This window comes from Hordeum vulgare, chromosome 2H (assembly GCF_904849725.1).
Source record: "Hordeum vulgare subsp. vulgare chromosome 2H, MorexV3_pseudomolecules_assembly, whole genome shotgun sequence".
Lineage (NCBI taxonomy): Eukaryota > Viridiplantae > Streptophyta > Magnoliopsida > Poales > Poaceae > Hordeum > Hordeum vulgare.
In genome coordinates this window covers 149200897-149223877 of record NC_058519.1, presented here as the reverse complement: position 1 = coordinate 149223877, position 22981 = coordinate 149200897, and the positions used below count along the sequence as shown (strand labels likewise).

The 22981-nt window shown below is 41.6% G+C and overlaps 1 protein-coding gene across 1 annotated transcript; it reads left to right on the top strand.

Annotated features, from left to right (window-relative positions):
* The first annotated feature begins 18895 nt into the window (after nt 1–18895).
* On the top strand, nt 18896–22712 carry LOC123425613 (O-fucosyltransferase 36-like). Its single transcript, XM_045109308.1, has 3 exons — nt 18896–20278; nt 21988–22237; nt 22334–22712. Exons 1-3 carry the CDS (start codon nt 19026–19028, stop codon nt 22508–22510), a joined length of 1680 nt encoding a protein of 559 aa, XP_044965243.1. The 5' UTR covers nt 18896–19025; the 3' UTR covers nt 22511–22712.
* The last annotated feature ends 269 nt before the right edge of the window (nt 22713–22981 follow it).

Sequence of the window (22981 nt, the reverse complement as noted above, 5' to 3'; positions counted from 1 at the left end):
CTCTACATCTACCATCGGGATTAGTCTTAAACCTTAATAATTGTTATTTAGTACCATCTTTAAGCATGAACATTGTATCAGGGTCTTTCTTAATGCGAGACGGCTACTCATTTAAGTCAGAGAATAATGGTTGTTCTATTTATATGAGTGATATGTTTTATGGTCATGCTCCGCTGGTGAATGGTTTATTCTTGATGAATCTCGATCGTGATGTTACACATATTCATAGTGTGAGTACCAAAAGATGTAAAGTTGATAATGATAGTCCCACATACTTGTGGCACTGCAGCCTTGGTCATATCGGCGTTAAGCGCATGACGAAGCTCCATACTGATGGGCTATTAGAGTCTCTTGACTTTGAATCATTTGACACATGCGAACCGTGCCTCATGGGCAAGATGACTAAGACTCAATTCTCAGGAATAATGGAGAGAGCAACCGACTTATTGGAAATAATACATACTCAGGTGTGTGGTCCAATGAACGTTGAAGCTCGTGGTGGCTATCGTTATGTTCTCACTCTCACCGATGATTTGAGTAGGTATGGGTATATCTACTTGATGAAGCACAAATCTGAGACATTTGAAAAGTTCAAGGAATTTTAGAGTGAGGTTGAGAATCAACGTGACAGGAAAATTAAGTGTCTATGATCTGATCATGGAGGAGAATATTTGAGTCACGAGTTTGGCACACACCTAAGGAAATGTGGAATCGTTTCACAACTGATGCCGCCTGGCACACCGCAACGCAACGGAGTGTCTGAACATCGTAATCGCACTTTATTAGATATGGTACGATCTATGATGTCTCTTACCGACTTACCGCTATCATTTTGGGGATACGCATTAGAAACTGCAGCATTCACTTTAAATAGGGCATCGTCTAAATCCGTTGAGACGACACCGTATGAACTATGGTTTGGCAAGAAACCTAAGTTGTCGTTTCTTAAAGTTTGGGGCTGAGATGCTTATGTGAAGAAACTTCAACCAGAAAAGCTCGAACCCAAAGCGGAGAAATGCGTATTCATAGGATACCCTAAGGAAACTATTGGGTATACCTTCTATCTTAGATCTGAAGGTAAAACCTTTGTTGCCAAGAACGGATCCTTTCTAGAGAAAGAGTTTCTCTCGAAAGAAGTAAGTGGGAGGAAGGTAGAACTTGATGAGGTAATTACACCCCCTCTCGAACAGGATAGTAGCGCGGCGCGGGAAGTTGTTCCTGTGGCGCCTACACCAACTGAAGAGGAAGTTAATGATGATGATCATGAAGCTTCGGATCAAGTTACTACTGAACCGCGAAGGTCCAAAAGGGCACGCTCTGCACCAGAGTGGTACGGCAACCCTGTGATGGAAATCATGTTGTTAGACAACGGTGAACCTTCGAACTATGAAGAAGCAATGGCGGGCCCGGATTCCAACAAATGGCTTGAAGCTATGAAATCCGAGATAGGATCCATGTATGAGAACAAAGTATGGACTTTGGTGGACTTGCCCGAGGACCGGTGAGCCATAGAAAATAAATGGATCTTCAAGAAGAAGACTGATGCAAATGGTAATGTAACCGTTTATAAAGCTCGACTTGTCGCAAAGGGTTTTCGACAAATTCAAGGAGTTGACTACGAAGAGACTTTCTCTCCCGTAGCGAAGCTGAAATCAGTCCGAATCATGTTAGCGATTGCTGCCTTTTATGATTATGAAATTTGGCAAATGGACGTCAAAACAGCGTTCCTTAACGGGAACCTTAAGGAAGAGTTGTATATGATGCAACCAGAAGGTTTTGTCGACCCTAAGGGTGCTAACAAAGTGTGCAAGCTCCAGTGCTCCATCTATGGGTTGGTGCAAGCATCTCGGAGTTGGAACATTCGCTTTAATGAGGTGATTAAAGTGTTTGGGTTCATACAAGTTTACGGAGAAGCCTGTCTGTACAAGAAAGTGAGTGGGAGCTCTGTAGCTTTCCTCATACTGTATGTGGATGACATATTATTGATGGGGAATAATATAGAGATGTTGGAGAGCATAAAGGCCTATTTCAAGAGTTTTTCAATGAAGGACCTTGGAGAAGCTGCATACATATTAGGCATCAAGATCTATAGAGATAGATCAAGACGCCTCATAGGTCTTTCGCAAAGTACATACCTTTACAAGATATTGAAGAAGTTCAATATGGAAAACTCAAAGAAAGGGTTCTTGCCAGTTTTGCAAGGTATGAGATTGAGTAAGACTCAGTCGTCGACCACGGCAGCAGATAGAGAGAAGATGAGTTCTGTACCCTACGCTTCAGTCGTAGGCTCTCTTATGTATGCCATGCTGTGTATGAGACCTGATATAAACCTTGTCATAAGTTTGGTAGGGAGGTACCAAAGTGATCCCGGAATGGAACACTGGACAGCGGTCAAGAATATCCTTAAGTACCTGAAAAGGACTAAAGAAATGTTTCTCGTTTATGGAGGTGACGAAGAGCTCGTCGTAAAGGGTTACGCCGACGCTAGCTTCGACACAGATCCGGATGACTCTAAGTCACAGACCGGATATGTATATGTTTTGAATGGTGGGACAGTGAGCTGGTGCAGCCGCAAGCAAGAAGTCGTGGCAGCATCTACATGTGAAGCGGAGTACATAGCTGCTTCAGAAGTGGCTCATGAAGGAATTTGGATGAAGGAGCTCATCACCGACCTTGGAGTGGTTCCAAGCGCGTCGGGTCCAATGACACTCTTCTGTGATAACACTAGGGCCATTGCCATAGCCAAGGAGCCCAGGTTTCACGGGAAGATGAAGCACATCAAACGCCGCTTCAACTCCATCCAGGGCCATGTCCAGAGTGGAGTAATAGATATATGTAAAGTACACACAGATCTGAATATTGCAGACCCGTTGACTAAACCTCTTCCACGAGCAAAACATGATCAACACCATAATGCTATGGGTGTTCGATACATCACAATGTAACTAGATTATTGACTCTAGTGCAAGTGGGAGACTGTTGGAAATATACCCTAGAGGCAATAATAAAATGGTTATTATCATATTTCCTTATTCATGATAATCGTCTATTGTTCATGCTATAATTGTATTAATAGGAAACGGTAATACATGTGTGAATAAATAGATCACAATGTGTCCCTAGCAAGCCACTAGTGAGCTAGCTCGTTAGTCAATAGATGATCATGGTTTCCTGATCATGGGCATTAGATGTCATTGATGACGGGATCACATCATTGGGAGAATGATGTGATGGACAAGACCCAATCCTAAGCATAGCACTAGATCGTATTGTTCGTATGCTAAAGCTTTTCTAATGTCAAGTGTCCTTTCCTTCGACCGTGAGATTGTGCAACTCCCGGATACCGTAGGAGTGCTTTGGGTGTATCAAACGTCACAGCATAACTGGGTGACTATAAAGGTGCACTATGGGTATCTCTGAAAGTGTGTTGGGTTGGTACGAATTGAGATCGGGATTTGTCACTCCGTGTGACGGAGAGGTATCTCTAGGCCCACTCGGTAGAACATCATCATGAGCTCAATGTGACTAAGGAGTTAGTCGCACGATGACGTGCTACGGAACGAGTAAAGAGACTTACCGGTAACGAGATTGAACAAGGTATGGGTATACCGACGATCGAATCTCGGGCAAGTTCTATACCGACAGACAAAGGGAATCGTATGCGGTATTGATTGAATCCTTAACATCGTGGTTCATCCGATGAGATCATCGTGGAGCAAGTGGGAGCCACCATGGGTATCCAGACCCCGCTGATGGTTATTGGCCGGAGAGGTGTCTCGGTCATGTCTGCCTGTCTCTCGAACCCGTAGGGTCTACACACTTAAGGTTCGATGACGCTAGGGTTATAGGGAATTGTTATACGAGGTTACCAAAATTTGTTCAGAGTCCCGGATGAGATCCCGGACGTCACGAGGAGCTCCGGAATGGTCTGGAGGTAAAGATTGATATATAGGACGGATGGTTTTGGACACCGGAAGTGTTTCGGGCATCACCGGTAACGTACCGGGACCACCGAAGGCAACGACCCCAAGAGGCTAGATGGGCCAAGTGCGGGAGGGAACTAGCCCCTAGGTGGGCTGGTGCGCCTCCCACACCCAGCCCAATGCGCAAGTGGTGGGGACAGGGGGCAACCCTAGGCGCAGGTGGGCCTTAGGCCCACCAGGTGGTGCGCCACCCCCTCCCACCCTAGCCGCCGCCCCCCTTCTCCCATCTGGTGGCCGCCGGCCCCTAGGGAGGGAACCGTAGGGGTGGCGCAGCCCTCCCCCTCCTCCTATAAATAGAGAGGGGTTTTGGCCATTGAGGGACACGGTTTTCTCTCTCTCGGCGCAGCCCTGCCCTTCTTCCTCCTCCTCTCTGCCGGTGCTTGGCGAAGCCCTGCCGGGAGACCTCGTCTCTCCATCGACACCGTGCCGTCATGCTGCTGGATTTCTTCCCGAATCTCTCCCTCCTCCTTGCTGGATCAAGGTGCGGGAGACGTCACCGGGCTACACCTGTGTTGAACGCGGAGGTGCCGTAGTTCGGCACTAGATCGGAATCGCTACGAGTACGACTCCATCAACCGCGTTCTAGCAACGCTTCCGCTTAGTGATCTTCAAAGGTATGAAGATGCTCTTACCCCTCTCTCGTTGCTGGTCTCTCCATAGGAAGATCTGAACATGCGTAGGAAAATTTTGAATTTATGCTACGTTACCCAACAGTTTTATCCTCTACATGAAGTCCATGAGAATAGGAATTATTTTTATAATTTCTATCCTCATGATAGAGAGAGCCTAGCTCAAACTTGGGGGAGACTGAAAACTTTAATGCTAAAATGTCCTAACCATGGGCTCCCCAAAGATATCATTATTACTAATTTCTATGCTAGGCTCTCTCGACAGGATAAAGACTTTCTCGATGCTTCCTCTATGGGTTCTTTCACAAATGAAAGGATTGTTGCTAAATGGGAACTCCTTGAAAGAATTCAACGCAATGCTGAAGATTGGGAGATCGACAAAGCTAAAAAGTCATGTATAAATTATGAGTATGATTGCATTAAGACCTTTGTTGAAAGTGCAAGTTTTAATAAGTTTAGTGCTAAGTTTGGGCTTGATTCTCAACTCCTTGTTGATTTCCTCAAATCTTTTGCTTCACATCTAAATATGCCTAAGGAGAATTCTATCAAGCATCATGAACCTTTTAAAGAGATTTGCAAAGAAGATGTAATTGTTAATGATGATTGCAACATGCATGATCCAATTCCTCAAAACAAAGTTTTATATAAGCATGTTAATTTTTGTGGAGTGGATAGACCTTGTGAAAGGCCTATGATTGAAGAAGAGAAGTATTGTAAGCAACATAAGCATGAAAGAATAATCACTGGGGTTAGAGATTTAAATGAAATTGCTAGAGAATTGTGTGACCTTTATCCTTTTACTTGTGAACTTTGTGGTATAGAGGGTCACTTTAATTTTCAATGCATGAACTTTCAAAACATAACTGTTAACCAGTTGTGTGATAACATGATCACTTGTGATCTTTATGATGAACTTATGTGATTTTTGATGTGTGAAGAGTTATCAGAAAAAACTTCTTGGCTAGATGATAATGCCTTAGGAATAAACAACACTTTGCAAAAACGCCATCTCTATTGTGTTGTTAATTGCCATGAAAACAATTACATAAGTAAGATTAGAAAGGAGGGAACTTTACCAAAGCATAAAAATGTCTCTCATGTTTCCACTTATAAAAAGGAGAGTTTCTCCCAAGTTTCCCCTATTGTTTCTAATGATAAACCAGAATATTTGGAGAAGCTTCCTCTCCATGCACTCTCTCCTAAGGTGAAGAAGAAGAAAAAGAAGAGGAGGAAGAGGAACAAGAAGGAAGAAGAATGGGTATCAACCTGGCCTGAGCATATTTCTCGCATCAACTTTTATCCTAACATACAAAAAATTATGGAGGATGGTGAGCTTGATTGTTATTATCTTGATGATAAGTCCGTAGGTACTATTGAAGATGATTTTGATTATGATATGCATGTTACTTATTGTGATTGGGAAGATGATGATAATGCTACTTATGATCTTGAAAATCTTTTTGGGACCAACTTTGAAAATGATGATATGGAAAGCTCTAAGCTTGGGGATGATAGGATTGCAAGTCCTTTACCTATTAGTGATGTGATTATTGCTAATTCTTTTTCTAGTAAGAATAGAGACAAAATGTTTACAAATATAATTGTTATACCAATAATAGTGCTCTTCTCTACCATGATGATGTTATAACTCCTATCAATAGTGATTGTAAAGATACCTATGACATAAGGAGAAATTATCCTTATGAAACTTGTCATAATCATGGAGGGGATTACTCTCTTGCTGAACACCATCTCCCTAATACACAATTAATCTATAGTGTTCAGGTTGTTTATGATAGTCCTACTCCCACTATTACCAATGAGAAAGATTATGCTTATGTGGAGAGTAAGAGTACCTTTTTGCATATGGATCATGGTAACAATGCTTTATGTTATACTTATATTGTTGAGTTTATTCATGATCCCACTGAAAATTATTATGAGAAGGGAACATATGCTTATAGATATTTCAATAATATCAAGTTTCCTCTCTTTATGTTGAAGGTTTTGAAGCTGCACTTGCTTTGCCTTCCTATGCTTATTGCTTTGTGCTTCAATGAAATATTCTATTGCAATATTCCTATGCATAGGAAGCATGTTATACTTAAATGTGTTTGGTATTTGCTTCCTGATGCTCTCTTTTGTTCTAAAACTCTTATTCCTACGAGAGCATCATTAAAATCTTAAGCCTATCTTTATGGCTATAAAGAAAGAGCTCTAGGGAGACAACCCTTGTTATCTTTACTTTCAGTTTTTAGTGGTCTTGATGTGTGTTACTACTATAGCAACATCATTGTATCTTTATTTTTAAGATTTGTGCCAAGTTATAGCCTCTGATTGCAAGAAAGTTCAAAAATTGTGACATGTTGTTCAGAAACAGATTATGTCTGCTTGACGGAAAAAATCACCAAAAATCACCAGATCATCTTTTTGATCTAAATTGTTTTTGACAGTATGCTCTATATAATTGCCTTTCTAGCATATGTTCTGTATTTTTTTGATTTGAGCTGCATAAGTGCCCCGAATAAATTATTTACTACCTCTTGTCCTATTTTTCACAGATTCTGTCATGTTTTGTGTTTCCATTGTTTTGCAAATCCTAAGCTTAATTTTTTATTTGCAAAAACCTTTTGAAAATCATGAGAAGCGGTAGATTTTCATGAAAATCTTTATTTCCAACAGGTATTGAGTTATTTTATTAAGGGTACTAACCACTCTAATCAGCTTATGATGAGTTTCGTATGAAGGAAGTTTTCAAGTATGCGATGGCAGATGATGAAAGAAGATACAGGAGTGTCAAGCACTCAAACTTGGGCATGCCCCCATGCACCCCAAGAAATATTCAAGGAGACTCAAGCTTCTAAGCTTGGGGATGCCCCCGTGCATCCCCTTCTCTATCAACAATCATCAGGTCGTCCATCTCCATGCTATATTTTTATCACTTCATATGATATGTGCTATGCTTGGAGCGTCCCTCTCTTTACTTTTAAGTTTGTTTTAGTTTTGCTTGTTGTTCATAACAAGTCGGAATCTAGCCTACCTTGTTTGGTAGAGAGACATGGTCCATTCCACTCTAGAACAAAACATAGGTTTTCATGCTTATCTTTTTGTGTGTTCTTCATCTTTCCATAGCTACTGTCATGCTTAGCTCTTAGTTTTCATGCTTATCTTTTTAAGAGCTTTTATTTAGGTTGATTTTGGAACTTTGTTGAGTTATCATGCTTATATTGTCTAGAGAGTTGGCTCGTTGCACTGAGTTGTGTGTCTTGCATGAGAAGCTAATTGAGATTGCTATTAAAGTATAGTAGTAACCTGCAATAGTTTTGAGGTATTGATTTGGGTAATGTTTGGACTACTGATGCCAAGAGCTTGAGCCTATTAGTGATAGGTGTCGTATTTTGGGAAATCCGTGTGTTTTTCAAAAACAAAAAATTAGTTGAGAACTCTAGCTACTAAATTGATCGCTAACCTCTAGAGGGGTTGGAATATATGGAGTACCCTCACGTTACCATGAGTCGAGGATGCGCAAGGATAACCAAACCCCCAAACACTCCTCCTCGAGGTACTTGTCTCTTTGTGAATTTCCTAACTAGATAGAGAGTCACCGGTAATAAGTGTATGAGTTCTTCGGACTAATGTGAGTATTCGATTGTTGGCACTTCCACCATCCATATTTTGCTAGCCTCTTCGGTATCGTGCATTGCCCTTTCTCATCTTGAGAGTTGGTGCAGACTTCGCCAGTGCATCCAAACCCATGACATGATACGCTCTGTCATACATAAGCCTCATTATATCTTTCCTCAAAACAGCCACCATACCTACCTATTAAGGCATTTCCATAGCCTTTCCGAGATACATTGCCATGCAACATCCACCATCTCATGACTTGATCTTCATGTCGTACATGCCTTTGCTTGATCTTATATCCGCATGATAGTTAGGCCTTGCCCAAATTATTGCTACATGGCGCGCTAGTATCATTGCATATCCTGCTACACTGGCAGAGGCATACATTTGCATACATCATGATAGTTTTCATTTGTCTTTATGTTGAGTACTTCTTATAAAGTGTGATGATCTTCTTTTTATTCATGTAAAACATAGAGTGTTGCCCTTAAGTGAGGGAAAGATCCCAAAGAGGACAAAACAAAAGATCCCAAAGAGGACAAATGAGAGATAAATAGAAAGAGCCAAAGAGGCCACACAAAAATAAAAAGAGAAAGAGAAAAAGAAAAAGAAATAAAAAGAGAGAAGGGGGCAACACTACTATTCCTTTTGAAAGATCAACACTCGTACTCCATTGCTATATTTGTACTTCATAGAGATTATCATTCATGCATAACTATGTGGGGACCCTTACACTATAGAACTTGGTTTGCATATTCCAATCACGAGCCTCCTCAAATGAGCTCTAGGTCTTCATGAGAAAACAAGTTGGATGCACTCCCACTAGTTCCATTGGAGAGCTTACCTTAGCTCATATGTGCATCTGTTACATGGCAATCCCTACTCCTCACATCATATCTATCATTTGGCTTTCTCTCGCCTATGGTTGTCCTCATTGATGTGAGCCTTTCACACCCTTTTGTTTTCCTTCCCATAATTATTCTATTTGCCATCCTAAGTGCCAACATATCTTGCTTACGCTCATCCATTGCATGAGTCCTCAAAGTTGAAAGGGAGAGGATCATTTTGACTTGTGCCTGACTAGTGGTGTGGGGATGAGTCAAAATAAGATTACGAAGGAGACTAAGTGTGAGGTTTAGTAGATTGAGTTCTCAATAAAAATATATTTTATGATCTCAATCCATCTCCCACTTCTTGCATGCAAACACCATTTGGAGACATTCGAGTCACGGACAGCGAGAGCTCTTGCACCTTTATGTTCTTACTTTGCTAATTTCAATACTAGATATAGACTCTTGCTTGTTATTATCTTAACTTGACTTTCATATCTTACTTGCTTTACTTTGAAGTTCTTATATGTGTGTTAGCATGCCACCACATAAATTATTGTGTTATCATTTACCTACTCGAGGACGAGCAGGACTTAAGCTTGGGGATGTTGATACGTCCCAAACATATCTATAATTTCTGCTTGTTCCATGATCTTTTGGGTGACATTGTTATATGTTTTGCTACACCTTTATATCTTTTTACACATATTTGGACTAACCTACTAACTCAGTGCACCCAGTGCGAGTTTATGTCTGCTGATTTCTTTTTTGCAGGTTCTTTTACCCAAATTTCGAGAGCTCCAAAAATCCCGAGAAAAATATATAAAAATCAACGTGACGAAAGCTTCGAGATGCCTGAAGGAGAGCCGGAGGGGGCCACCTGTCACCCAGGCGGCCTGCCCGCGCAGCCTAGGGGAGGCCGTGCCAAGAGGCCAACTGAGCGACTAGGACCACCCCTGGTGCCCTCTTTTGGCCTATATTTAGCCCCCGTCGAGGAAACCTTGATACTGGAACCCTTTTCTCCAGAAGCAATTCAGATCTCTGCCGCCAACACCGACAAGTTTCGGGGGACAAAATTCCTGTGTCGGCACCCTGTCGGGACGGGGAAGTGCCCCCGGATTCATCTCCATCAATGTTGCTTCCTCCCTCCATGAAGCGGGAGTAGTTCCTCCTCGGGGTTGAGGTCTTCTACAGTAGCTATGTCGTTAATTCTCTCTCTCTCATGATGTGATCTTGATTGTGATCATGGTCTATGTTAATCTAGGATGATCCCATGATGTTTCCCCTTCTTCTATGTATTGGATTGATGTACTCACTTGATCTTATCTAGTATAATCCCCGAGACCATGGTGACAGCGGTCTATTGGACATGGATTAGAAGAATATGTTCATGAGTGATTTCCTCTTTTGTGAATTGATTGAAGATTGAGAGTCTCTTGGTGCTTGTCTTTGACTATCCTTCAGATACGTTGTGCTGATTGTGGTACACTCTTTGGATGGTCACTATGACATTGGGAAATCCATAGAGAGAACTATGAGCTCTGAGGTGTGCTTTTGTAGCCCTATAATTCGCGTCTTCTCTTGATCACAACGGAATGACCTCCGAGTACGTCTCCATTGCATGTTTTAGTGGAAATATCATGTGATTAGACTATGTTAATGTTGTTGGGAGTTGCCACTAGTGAAAGTATGAAGCCTAGGCCCTGTTTCTCACCATTGTTACACCGTTTATGCTCACTTTTGTCACCTGCTACCTTGCTGCCATTTTTATTTCAAATTTATATTACCTTGCTTTGCCACACCTATCACCCATATTTTACCATCTCTTCGTCGAACTAGTGCACCTATACAATTTACCATTGTATTAGCTGTGTTGGGGACACAAGAGACTTCTTGTATCTTAATTACACGGTTGCTTGAGAGAGACCATCTTCAACCTCTACTTCCCTGAGTTCGATAAACCTTAGGTCATCCACTGGAGGGAAATTGCTGCTATCCTACAAACCTCTGCGCTTGGAGGCCCAACATAGTCTACAAGAATTGAAGCGTGCGTAGACATCACCAGGCGGCCCCCAAATGTCTTGGAGACGATTAATCTCCGCTCTTGGTATACCCAGGGGTAGTATCCCGTCACTTCTCCATGGCTTATACCACTGATACAATCGATAGTTTCATCAAAACGAGCAAAACAATGCATCAAAAATAGAATATGTCAAAATAGGACAGTGTGTAGTAATCTGAACATTTACCATGCTTATGTAACATAAAAGATTCTGAAAAGTTAGGAATACATAAAAAAATTATAGCATTACTATGTACAAATTTCAGAAACTTTCGATGTTCTACTAAAACATGTAAATTCATGCACTACACCCAAATTTTCTGTTCTTACACCGCACATACCAACAATCAATCTAATCATCCTAAAGGCAAATCTTGGCACGTTATTTTTATAATACAATGGTACTTATACAAGGGGATAATTCTTTTTGTTGAAAGGTTTTTGTAATCAAGATTCACAATGTTTCCATGGGCATGAACAAAGTTCAAGGCTACCCCCCACTTCAACGGTACTCGTCCTTGTCACTTTCACATTTCTTTTTGAAAAAGTTTTAAGTTCCTTGCCTTTTTTGTTTTAAATATTTTAAAAGCACACAATATAAATAAATTACTCATGAAAAATTTCGAGTTGTCTCCCTCGCATCGCTTTCTATAAAGTCATTAAGCTAGGATAAAGTGCTCAAGTAATGGATCCACCCGGATCCCAAGGTATATCGAAGCCAATTTTAATTAACAATGATTTGTAATTTAGTAGTGAGCACAAAGCAACATATATCATGCAACTACGAAGTCTAACTCTCTTCCTATGCATCAGCATATCATAAAAGAACAATTCATGCACATCAAGTAAAGGACAATACATAGCATAAGCAGTTTCTTCCAATTTTATCGTGTTGGAAACATAAAGAGGTGGAGATGTAGTTCTGTTGGGGAACGTTGCATGGGAAATAAAAAAATTCCTACGTACACGAAGACCTATTATGGTGATGTTCATCTACGAGGGGGAGATCGGATCCACATACCCTTGTAGATCGCTAAGCAGGAAGCGTTAAGAAAAGCGGTTGATGTAGGGGAACAGCTTCCTGATTCAAATCATCGTCGTCCCACAATCCGTCCACGGCACGTCCGAGTTCAGCACACGTATAGCTCGATGACGATATCCGCCTTCTTCATCCAGCAAGAGATACGGGGAATTAGATGAGTTCTCCGGCAGCGTGACGACGCGCCGGTGATGGTGATGATCTATTCCTGCACGGCTCCGCCCGAGCTCCGCAGAAAACTGATCTAGAGGAAGAACTATGAAGTAGAGGTTTAGGGTTGCACGTGGAAAAGTTGTGTCTCAAAAAGCCCTAAACCTCAAGTATATATAGGAGGAGCCAATGGGTGGGGCTTCCCTCTAGGGCGCCGGCCGAAGGAAGGAGGGATCCTCCTCCAAGTCGGTTTGAAGGGAGGAGTCCCTTCCTTCCTTTTTTTTCTTTCTCCTTTGATTTTTTCCTCTTGGTCGAAATAGCCCTATTTGGATGGCCTCACAAGCTCACCAAGGGCTGGTGCGCCACCCATGGGCTATTAGGTTCCCTCCCGTGTGGGTGGCCCCCTCTCGGTAAAAACCCAGAACCCATTCGTCACTCCTGATACACTACCGACAATGCCCGAAATCTTTCCGGAAGCCAAATGCAGCAATCCTATATATCATTCTTCGTTTTCAGACCATTCCGAAAACCCTCGTGACGTACGTGATCTCATCCAGGACTCCGAACAAACCTTCGGTCACCAACACCTATAACTCAACTATACCGAAACGTCATCGAACCTTAAGTGTGCAGACCCTGCGATTTCGAGAACTATGCACACATGCCCTGAGACACTCCCCGGTCAATATCCAATAGCGGGACCTGGATGTCCATATTGGATCCTACATATTCTACGAAGATCTGATCGGTTGAACCTCTGTGCCAAGGATTCATATAATCCTGTATACCACTTCCTTTGTCCTTCGGTATGTTACTTGCCCGAGATTTGATCGTCGGTATCCCTATACCTATTTCAATCTCGTTACCACCAAGTCTCTTTACTCGTTCCGTAATACAAGATCCCGTGACTAACACTTTAGTCACATTGCTTGCAAGGCTTATATGGGATGTTGCATTACCGAGTGGGCCCCGAGATACCTCTCCGTCACACGGAGTGACAAATCCGAGTCTTGATCCATGCTAACTCAACGAACACCCTTGGAGATACGTGTAGAGAACCTTTATAGTCACCCGGTAATGTTGCGACGTTTGATACACACAAGGTATTCCTCCAGTGTGAGTGAGTTACATGATCTCATGGTCATAGGAATGAATACTTGACACGCAGAAAACAATAGCAATAAAATGACACGATCACATTCTACGTTCATAGTTTGGGTCTTGTCCATCACATCATTCTCCCAATGATGTGATCCAGTCATCAAGTGGCAACACTTGCATATGGTCAGAAAACCTTAACCATCCTTGATCAACTAGCTAGTCAACTAGAGGCTTACTAGGGACATAGTTTTGTCTATATATCCACACATGCATTTATGTTTTCATTCAATACAATTATAGCACGGATAATAAAAGATTATCTTGAAACAGGAAATATAATAATAACTATTTTATCATTGCCTCTAGGGCATATTTCCAACAGTCTCCCACTTGCACTAGAGTCAATAATCTAGTCTCACATTGCTATGTGATTTACATTGTAATGAATCTAACACCCATACAGTTCTGGCGTTGATCATGCATCGCTCGTGGAAGAGGTTTAGTCAGCGAATCTGCAACATTCAGATCCATGTGCACTTTCCAAATATTTACGTCCTCTCCTTCAACATAGTCGCGGATGAGGTTGAAGTGTCGTTCGATGTGTCTGGTCTTCTTGTGAAACCTTGGTTCCTTGGCTAGAGCAATGGCACCAGTGTTGTCACAGAACAGAGTTATTGGATTTAGTGCGCTCAACACAACTCCAAGATCCGTCATGAACTGCTTCATCCAGACACCCTCCTTAGCCTCCTCCGAGGTAGCCATGTACTCCGCTTCACATGTAGGATCTGATACGACGCTTTGCTTGGAACTGCACCAGCTTACCGCACCCCCATTGAGAATAAATACGTATCCGGTTTGAGACTTAGAGTCATCCGGATCAGTGTCAAAGCTTGCATCGACGTAACCCTTTACGACGAGCTCTTCGTCACCTCCATAAACGAGAAACATTTCCTTAGTCCTTTTCAGGTACTTCAGACTATTCTTGACCGCCGCCCAGTGTTCCACTCCTGGATCACTTTGATACCTGCCTGCCATACTTATGGCCAGGCTAATGTCCGGTCTTGTGCAAAGCATTGCATACATGATAGACCCTATGGCTGAAGCATAGGGGACGGTACTCATCTTTTCTCTATCTTCTGCAGTTACTAGACACTGAGTCTTACTCAACTTTATACCTTGTAATACTGGCAAGAACCCCTTCTTGGATTGCTCCATTTTGAACTTCTTCAAAACTTTATCAAGGTATGTGCTTTTTGAAAGTCCTATTAGGCGCCTCGATCTATCACTATAGATCTTAATGCCTAATATGTAAGCAGCTTCTCCTAGGTCTTTCATTGAAAAACTTCTGTTCAAGTAATCCTTTACGCTTTCTAGAAACTCCACATTGTTTCCAATCAGCAATATGTCATCCACATATAATATTAGAAACGCTACAGAGCTCCCACTCACTTTCTTGTATATACAAGATTCTCCAACAACTTGTATAAACCCAAACGCCTTGATCACCTCATCAAAGCGCTTATTCCAACTCCGAGATGATTGCACCAGTCCATAAATAGATCGTTGGAGCTTGCATACTTTGTTAGCATTCTTTGGATCGACAAAACCTTCGGGTTGCATCATATACAACTCTTCCTTAAGAAAACCACTAAGGAACACCGTTTGACATCCATCTTCCAGATTTCATAAACGAAAAATGTAGCTATTGCTAACATGATTCGGACGGACTTAAGCATCACTACCGGTGAGAATGTCTCATCATAGTCAACTCCTTGAATTTGTGAAAAACCCTTTGCCACAAGTCAAGCTTCATAAACGGTCACATTACCGTCTGCGTCCGTCTTCTTCTTAAAGATCCATTTGTTCTGAATAGCCTTGTGACCTTCAGGTAATACTTCCAAAGTCCACACTTTGTTTTCATACATAGATCCTATCTCGGATTTCATGGCCTCTAACCATTTGTTGGAATCTGGGCCCACCGTTGCTTCTTCATAATTCACAGGCTCATTGTTGTCTAACAACATGATAGATAAGACAGGATTCCCGCGCCATTCAGGAGCAGTACGTGATCTTGTCGACCTGCGAGGTCCGACAGTAACTTGATCCGAAGCTTCATGATCATCATCATTAGCTTCCTCTTCAACTGGTGTTGCCTCGACGGAGATTTCCCTGTGCCCTGCGCTACCATCCTGTTGGAGCAGAGGTTCCACAACCTCATCAAGTTCTATCTTCCTCCCACTCAATTCTTTCAAGAGAAACTCTTTCTCAAGAAAAGCTCTGTTTTTAGCAACAAACACTTTTCCCTCAGATATGAGATAGAAGGTATACCCAACTGTCTCTTTTGGGTAACCTATGAAGACGCACTTTTCCGCTTTGGGTTCCAGCTTTTCAGGCTGAAGCTTTTTGACATAAGCATCGCATCCCCAAACTTTAAGAAATGACAACTTTGGCTTCTTGCCATGCCATAACTCATATGGTGTCGTCTCAACAGATTTTGATGGTGCCCTATTTGAAGTGAATGCAGTTGTCTCTGTATTTCAAATTACTATGATCTGAAACTAGTTCACACTGAAACTTTGCAATCAGCACATACTAAGCATGATTTAGACAAATATCTCTCCCCTGCATTTCTACATCAGAAATCGAACAAAGGGCGTCTGTGAACTATTATGTATACATGCTGCAGGGACAAAAAAGATGAACTCTGGAACTTTACACTAGAACCAAAAAAAAATACTTGAACCAAGAAAATAAAACTAGATCCAGGAAGAACACTAGGGTCATGTGAGTCTAGGGGTGCAGGGACATAAACGTTAGGAAACAAAAATCCATGTTAAATTCATGAATTTGAGAACTACTAGAAAGTTTCTGAATTGAAAAAAAAACAATTACAACACATGGAAATGAGTATAAAAAAGATAAGGGATCACATGTTCAGGGAGATAAAATACAGAAAGTTAAGAGAATCCTTGAACAAACAGGTTAGAAATACTATATTTTCATAAAGCTAGGACTGTAATTCAGAAACTTTGGCACACACAAACCATACACTAATCAGTAACTTAGATCATGATTTCAAAATAACTCATTTACAAGAAAGTAAAGAAACTAGGACTGAAATTTATAAACTTTGGAACTACATAGAAAGACCTTTTTTCCTACTTGAAGTTCAAAATGCTACAAACTACTGATTGTAAATACAAATGAGTACACATAGGAAGTAATAAAATGATCCGTTCATATCAATTAAGCCTACGAACTGACAAAAAGGGGCAAACACAAGTACAAGTAGACATTACATGTTGCAAGATTAACAAAACAATGCTTATATACAGTTTACATTTACAGGTGCCTGCAATGGAATCAAATGGGATGGAAACAAGCATGAAGGGCCAGGACATGTACCTCGAACATGATGAAGCTAAGTTCCTTAATGTCTCTCTTATAGCATTAACAAATCATGTGAAAAGAAAACAGATTCAATCATGTTTTTCTAAATTGGTGCTTGACAACAAAACAGAGCGGAGCAAGTCCACTGAAAGTTAGAATGTAAATTCAATAAGAATTACATTGTAAAATCCACAAAGGATTACAGTGTGAATCCACTGAAAATTGCACTGTAAAACCCACTAAAAATTACGGTGTAAGTCCACTGAGATATACGGTGTAAATCCAATAAGAATTACACTAAAAAATCCACTAAATAAAATACAAAAATAATCCAGCCTACTCAAATGCAGATTACAAAAGGGTAAAAAACCGTCCATACTCAAAAGCACTAAGGATTACACTGTAAATTCACTGAAATTACACCAAAAAATATCAAGAGTTATAGTGCAAAAACAGTGAAAATCACAATATAATTCTACTAAAAACTACAGTGTAAATCCATTGAAAATTACACTGAAATAATCAATAGTTACAGTGCGAATTCCACTGAAAAATTATAGTCTAAATCCATTAAAAACTACATTGTAAATCCACTAAAATTACACTGTAAAAATCAAGAGTTACAATGCAAGTTCACTGAAAATTACAGTACTGATCCACTAAAAACTATAGTGTAAATCAAGTGAAGCTTACATTGTGAATCCACTAAAAATCCTCTCAACCCACTAAAGAATTACATTACAAAATGTACTAATGATACATTGAAAATGCACTGAGAATTACGCTGCAAAAATATCACCTAAATTACTAAAGCAATTAGACCGTAAATCCACTTGAGAATTACAGTGAAAACCACTAAGAATACACACTAAAATACTGATTGTAAGTTTGTAATTACACTAAAATAACCATTGTATTAGAGTTTAAAAAAACTGCAATTCCACTGAAAATACCCATAATAAATACTGAAAATTCACTGAAACATGAATTGTACTTACAATACAAATATCAATGAAATTACACTGGATTTCTGATAAAAACACATGAGTTTCAGAGACTGGAGCTGTGATTACACTGATTTTTATAGATTCACATAAACTATGAGGTAGATTCAACATCTACATCCAAACATGAGGGATTCATAGCGACAACTACAGGAGGGATCCATAGGAGGGATTGTACACACCTAGGAGTTCAACATCTACAACAAACAAGGAGGGATCCAAACCGATAACTACAAGAAGGATCCACTAAAGAAATGGAACACAATTAGGAGTTACTCTCTACAGAGACAACTAGAACGCAATTAGGAAGCACAAAATATCAACAATATACTGGAAGAATCCACCACTACATATACATGGAACCATACATCTACAACAAAAAAACATCTAGGAACCATGGCTACACGGGATAACATACATGATCCACCGGATCTAGCAAAAATCAAACAGAAAAAAATAGGGGAAGGAAAACAGAGGGAAATGATACTTACAAAACCAACCATGGACGGAGGATGATGAGGAGGACACACGGCTCGCAAGTCAACACAAGAAAAATGAGGAGCGACGCGAAACCAATGCAGACGGATTGCCATGGCATTGATTTCGCCTCTTCCTCTGTGCGCGCTTGACGACAAGGAAGCAGGTGAAAGGAAGGGGTGGGGGAGGAGGACAGGACGCCTAACCACCAGCTCGCCCTTGAGAGATCAGCGACTGGGATCTTTAGCCAAAAATCGCCATGACTCAATGTCTCATGCTCGCGCCGCTTGAAATGGTGAATGGACAGGGACAAAGTGAGCAGAGGAGAAAAAGGAAATAAAAGAAACAATTAGGACACGCTACCCATCAAGATTAACGGGTCTCCAGAAAAAGATTGTAGACCCGATAACAACCAAAACACCTCGAGACAAAAAAGAAAGAAAAAAACAGGGATCTTGACACAAGGATCGAACGGGCAGAGAAACGGATGAAAGCTGAAAATATTTCAGCCGGATGAAAATTAGCATTCCCGTAAAAAAAATCGGTTGGACCTGTGTATCCATCTACGTATCAGCTTGCCTACTACGCGAAGCTAGACGACCGTCATCCTCACCGTTGGACGGTCGCCGTCATCTACCCTCCATCTTTCCCACCCTTCTTCCCCCCAACATCACTCTACCCTCCCGCCTCGCCACTCCCACCCCACACCGACACTTCCCTATCCTCCGCCGCCATGGACCGCGAACCCTCCGTCTCCGACGAGGACGACGACCTCGAGACCCTCGTCCCCCAGAACCACACAAAGCCTCCTTCCCCCTCGTCCCGCTCCCGGGCCTCCTTCAGCATCTCCGGCTTCCGCCCCGCGCTTCCCTCCTCCGCCACATCTCTCGGCCGCGTCCTCTGGTCCCGCCGATACCTCCTCATCTGCGTCTGCCTCCCCGTCCTCTTCATCATCCTCTTCTTCTCCCTCGGCGGCGCCTCGTCTCTCCCCGCCTCCATCCGGCTACCCTCCGCCTCGCCCGCCGCCGACCTTGCCTCCTCCCGCATGCGCGAGGCCGAGCTCCACGCGCTCTATCTCCTCCGCTCCCAGCGTTCCGGCCTCCTCAGCCTCTTCAACCGCACTGCCGCCCCTGAGCCCACCAACAGCTCCACCGCCGCCCCTGTCTCGTTGTCTGATCTCCAGGCTGCGCTCCTCAGCCAGATCAAGATCAACCGCGAGATCCAGGAGGCGCTCCTCTCAACGCACCACTCTGGGGCCGGCAATGCCACAGAAGATGCTTTGGATCTTGATCTGCCAGGCCCCGGGTGCAGGAGGAGGGAATTGCCGTACAACCGGCGGACGATAGAGTGGAACCCCAAGAAGAATCGGTACCTGTTCGCCATCTGTCTCTCTGGGCAAATGTCGAACCACTTGATTTGCTTGGAGAAGCACATGTTCTTCGCCGCACTTCTTGGCCGGATCTTGGTGGTTCCCAGCCAGAAGGTAGATTATCAGTACGACCGGGTGCTTGATATCAACCACATTAATGAGTGTATTGGAAGGAAGGTTGTGATTACTTATGAGGAATTTGTGGATAAAAGGAAGAAAGTGAGCATCGATCAATTTATATGTTACGTGGGGTCGCCCCCTTGTTACATGGATGAGGATCATATTAAGAAGTTGAAGAGTGTGGGGATTTCAATGGGCAAGATTGAGGCTGCTTGGCCAGAGGATGCAAAACTGAAGGAGCCAAAGAAGAGATATGCAGCAGATATCACGGCAAAGTTCACGACAGACGCTGAGGTGCTTGCAGTCGGTGAGTTGTTCTATGCTGATGCTGAGGAAGAGTGGATGATGCAGCCTGGTGGTCCATTGGCTCACAAATGCAGGACTTTGATCCAACCAAGCAGGCTCATAATGCTTACCGCGCAGCGATTTGTGCAGACTTTCTTGGGTGGAAACTACATTGCTTTGCATTTCCGTCGACATGGCTTTCTTAAGTTCTGGTAAGACATCATATCAGTTGATTAGTAATCAATCATCTCGATATTTAGCAAGATGCATATATTAAGGTTGTTTGTGGAACTTGTGATCCAACATGCTGACAGGGCTGCATTTTGTTTCTAGGCTCTAGTAGTAGCTGGCTTTATTTCTGTTATAATTGGACCGTTCGGGTTGCTCATACATTATCCTGTTTTAGTCATTGCTTGGCTGATGATGCTTTGGACATTGGAATTTTGGAAAATGAACTTGTCTGCTTAGATAATTCGTCCAAAACACCAGCCACTTATTTTGATAAAGAATGGCTCTTCATTTAGATCTAGGAAGTTAAATTTATACAAGTCAAAGTCTGACTACTACACAGCTGACCAAATTTACTATAGACAGTCTTCATGGGGCTTTTAATGAAGTGTCTGCTAATACTATAAATTAACCATGTCCTCCTTATGATAGAATAAGCTTCATGTACATAGCATATAGTTTCTCTTCTACTGATCAAAGTCTATTCCTGAAGAGTTATTTTTACTTTAGTTCCTGATACCTTACTTAGGGTGCACCAAAGTTCACGATTCGCTCTGCCTTTTGTTTAATTTAACTCGTCAGGCTCAGCTAAATGGTTTAACCTGATAACTTCATGACCAACTTTGAGCTGGTTACTGCTCTTGGTCTTGGTTCCTCACATTGTGGGTCATATTTGGTTAGCATGTGTCACCCATTATCATCCTGATACGTCCATAAGACACTTCTGCAAAGTACTCAATATTTAGCACCAGGCAGCACCTTGCAGGTTGGGGTAATTTTCTATAGCAGTTAAACAAAATTATTTTTGTTAAAACATAATTTATTATTCGATATTTTAGTACAGCTGTGTCCAAAGAAAATTCTACAGAGACGAGCAATGCGTTATGAGTTTCCTTGTCAACAGTTCCTTCTAGTATAATTAATTGCTTCTATCAATTTGGCTGACCATGTGAGTTCCGCGACCTCACTTACTAATCCGTTATATTTGGCTCATTGTTTCACGATGTCACAACAGTTCAGAGAAACATATTTAGTTGAACTCTGTTTTTTTGCTTTTCTATCTTGGATATATCCACAGATATATGATATATGCCAAAGAAACATGATATTTGATTGTGATGAGATAGTTGTTATCTGCTTTCAGTTCATGCTAATACATCATTAGGTTCTTTGAGTTTGTGATATAGAAATTAGTGCTCCTGTGCTTAAAGTTTACAAGATGTAAGAAATTAGTACCCACTCTATGACTACAAAGAAATCATATACTCCCTCCATTCCTAAATATAAGTCTTTTAAGAGATTTCACTAGAGGTCTACATACGAAGCAAAATGGGTGAATCTATACTCTAAAATATGACTATATGCATCCGTATGTAGTTTTTTATTGAAATATCTTAAAAGATTTATATTTAGGAACGGAGGGAGTATATAAAGTTGACACTTGGTTATAGCTTGGATTGGCATGAAACCTATTACATTTACATGTGTGAATTACTCCCTGCACTTTGTCGTTGTAGCTATGGCACCCGGATGCACCATATGCTTGAGGTTCTTTGGGGATTATTGATGGGAAAACAGCTCATTGCCTAGAAAATCTGCCGAGACTTTCAGTTCATCACACACAAATATTGTTATAATTTGTAAGTATCTTTTCCTGTGTGGCATTAATTGATATTTTTTTGTCTCCGTGCAGTAATGTGAAGAAAGAGAGCTGCTTCTTTCCTATCCCTCAGGCAGCAGGATGCATCCTGCGAATCATCGAGAAAGCTAATGCCCCAGTAATATATCTGTCGACTGATGCTGCTGGGAGTGAGACGAATCTTCTGCAGTCGTTGATTGTATTCAATGACCGGCAAGTACCTCTTGTGAGAAGACCAGAGCATGAAGGTTCGGAGAAGTGGGATGCCTTGTTATACAGAAAACACATGGGTGGAGATGATCAGGTATATATCAATTCCCGTCCTCTTCTTTTGTCTTGGTTCTCGTATTGGGTAGAGATGGTTTGGTTAAATAGCAAACCGCTTCGATTGCTTATGCAGGTCGAGGCCATGCTCGACAAGACAATTTGCGCTTTGTCAAACGTTTTCATAGGGTCATCGGGCTCCACCTTCACAGAGGATATCTTCAGGCTACGGAGGGGCTGGGGATCGATGTCCTACTGCGACGAGTACCTCTGCCAGGGTGAGCCACCCAACTACATAGCAGAGCTAGAGTGAGAAAATAGTACCCATGGTAGAGAGATTCATAGCGGCATTCTTTTTCCCTTTACGTGCTGATGATATACATATATCCTGTAAATTGGTGTGTACAACTAAGTGTAAAAGAGTTGTGATATCTGTATCAGCGCCGTCCACTGATTTGTCTGTGCGGCGTATGTTATTCTTACATGGTTAGAGAATACAAAGGGGGCTTGTGGGTTGTGCAGTGTTTTTTTATTTTTATTTTGCGGGGGTGCAGTATTTTTTTATTAACCATGTGTGGCAAGTGAAATGCCCATTCTATACTAGCTGGAATTGAATTTTACCTTTCCTGCTGCACTTTGTTTCCGTGAAATACTGTACATACTACTTCCTTCGTTCTTAAATATAAGTCTTTTTGGAGGTTCCACTAATGGACTACATACGGATGTATATAGACATATTTTAGAGTGTAGATTTATTCATTTTGTTCCGTATGTAGACCTCTAG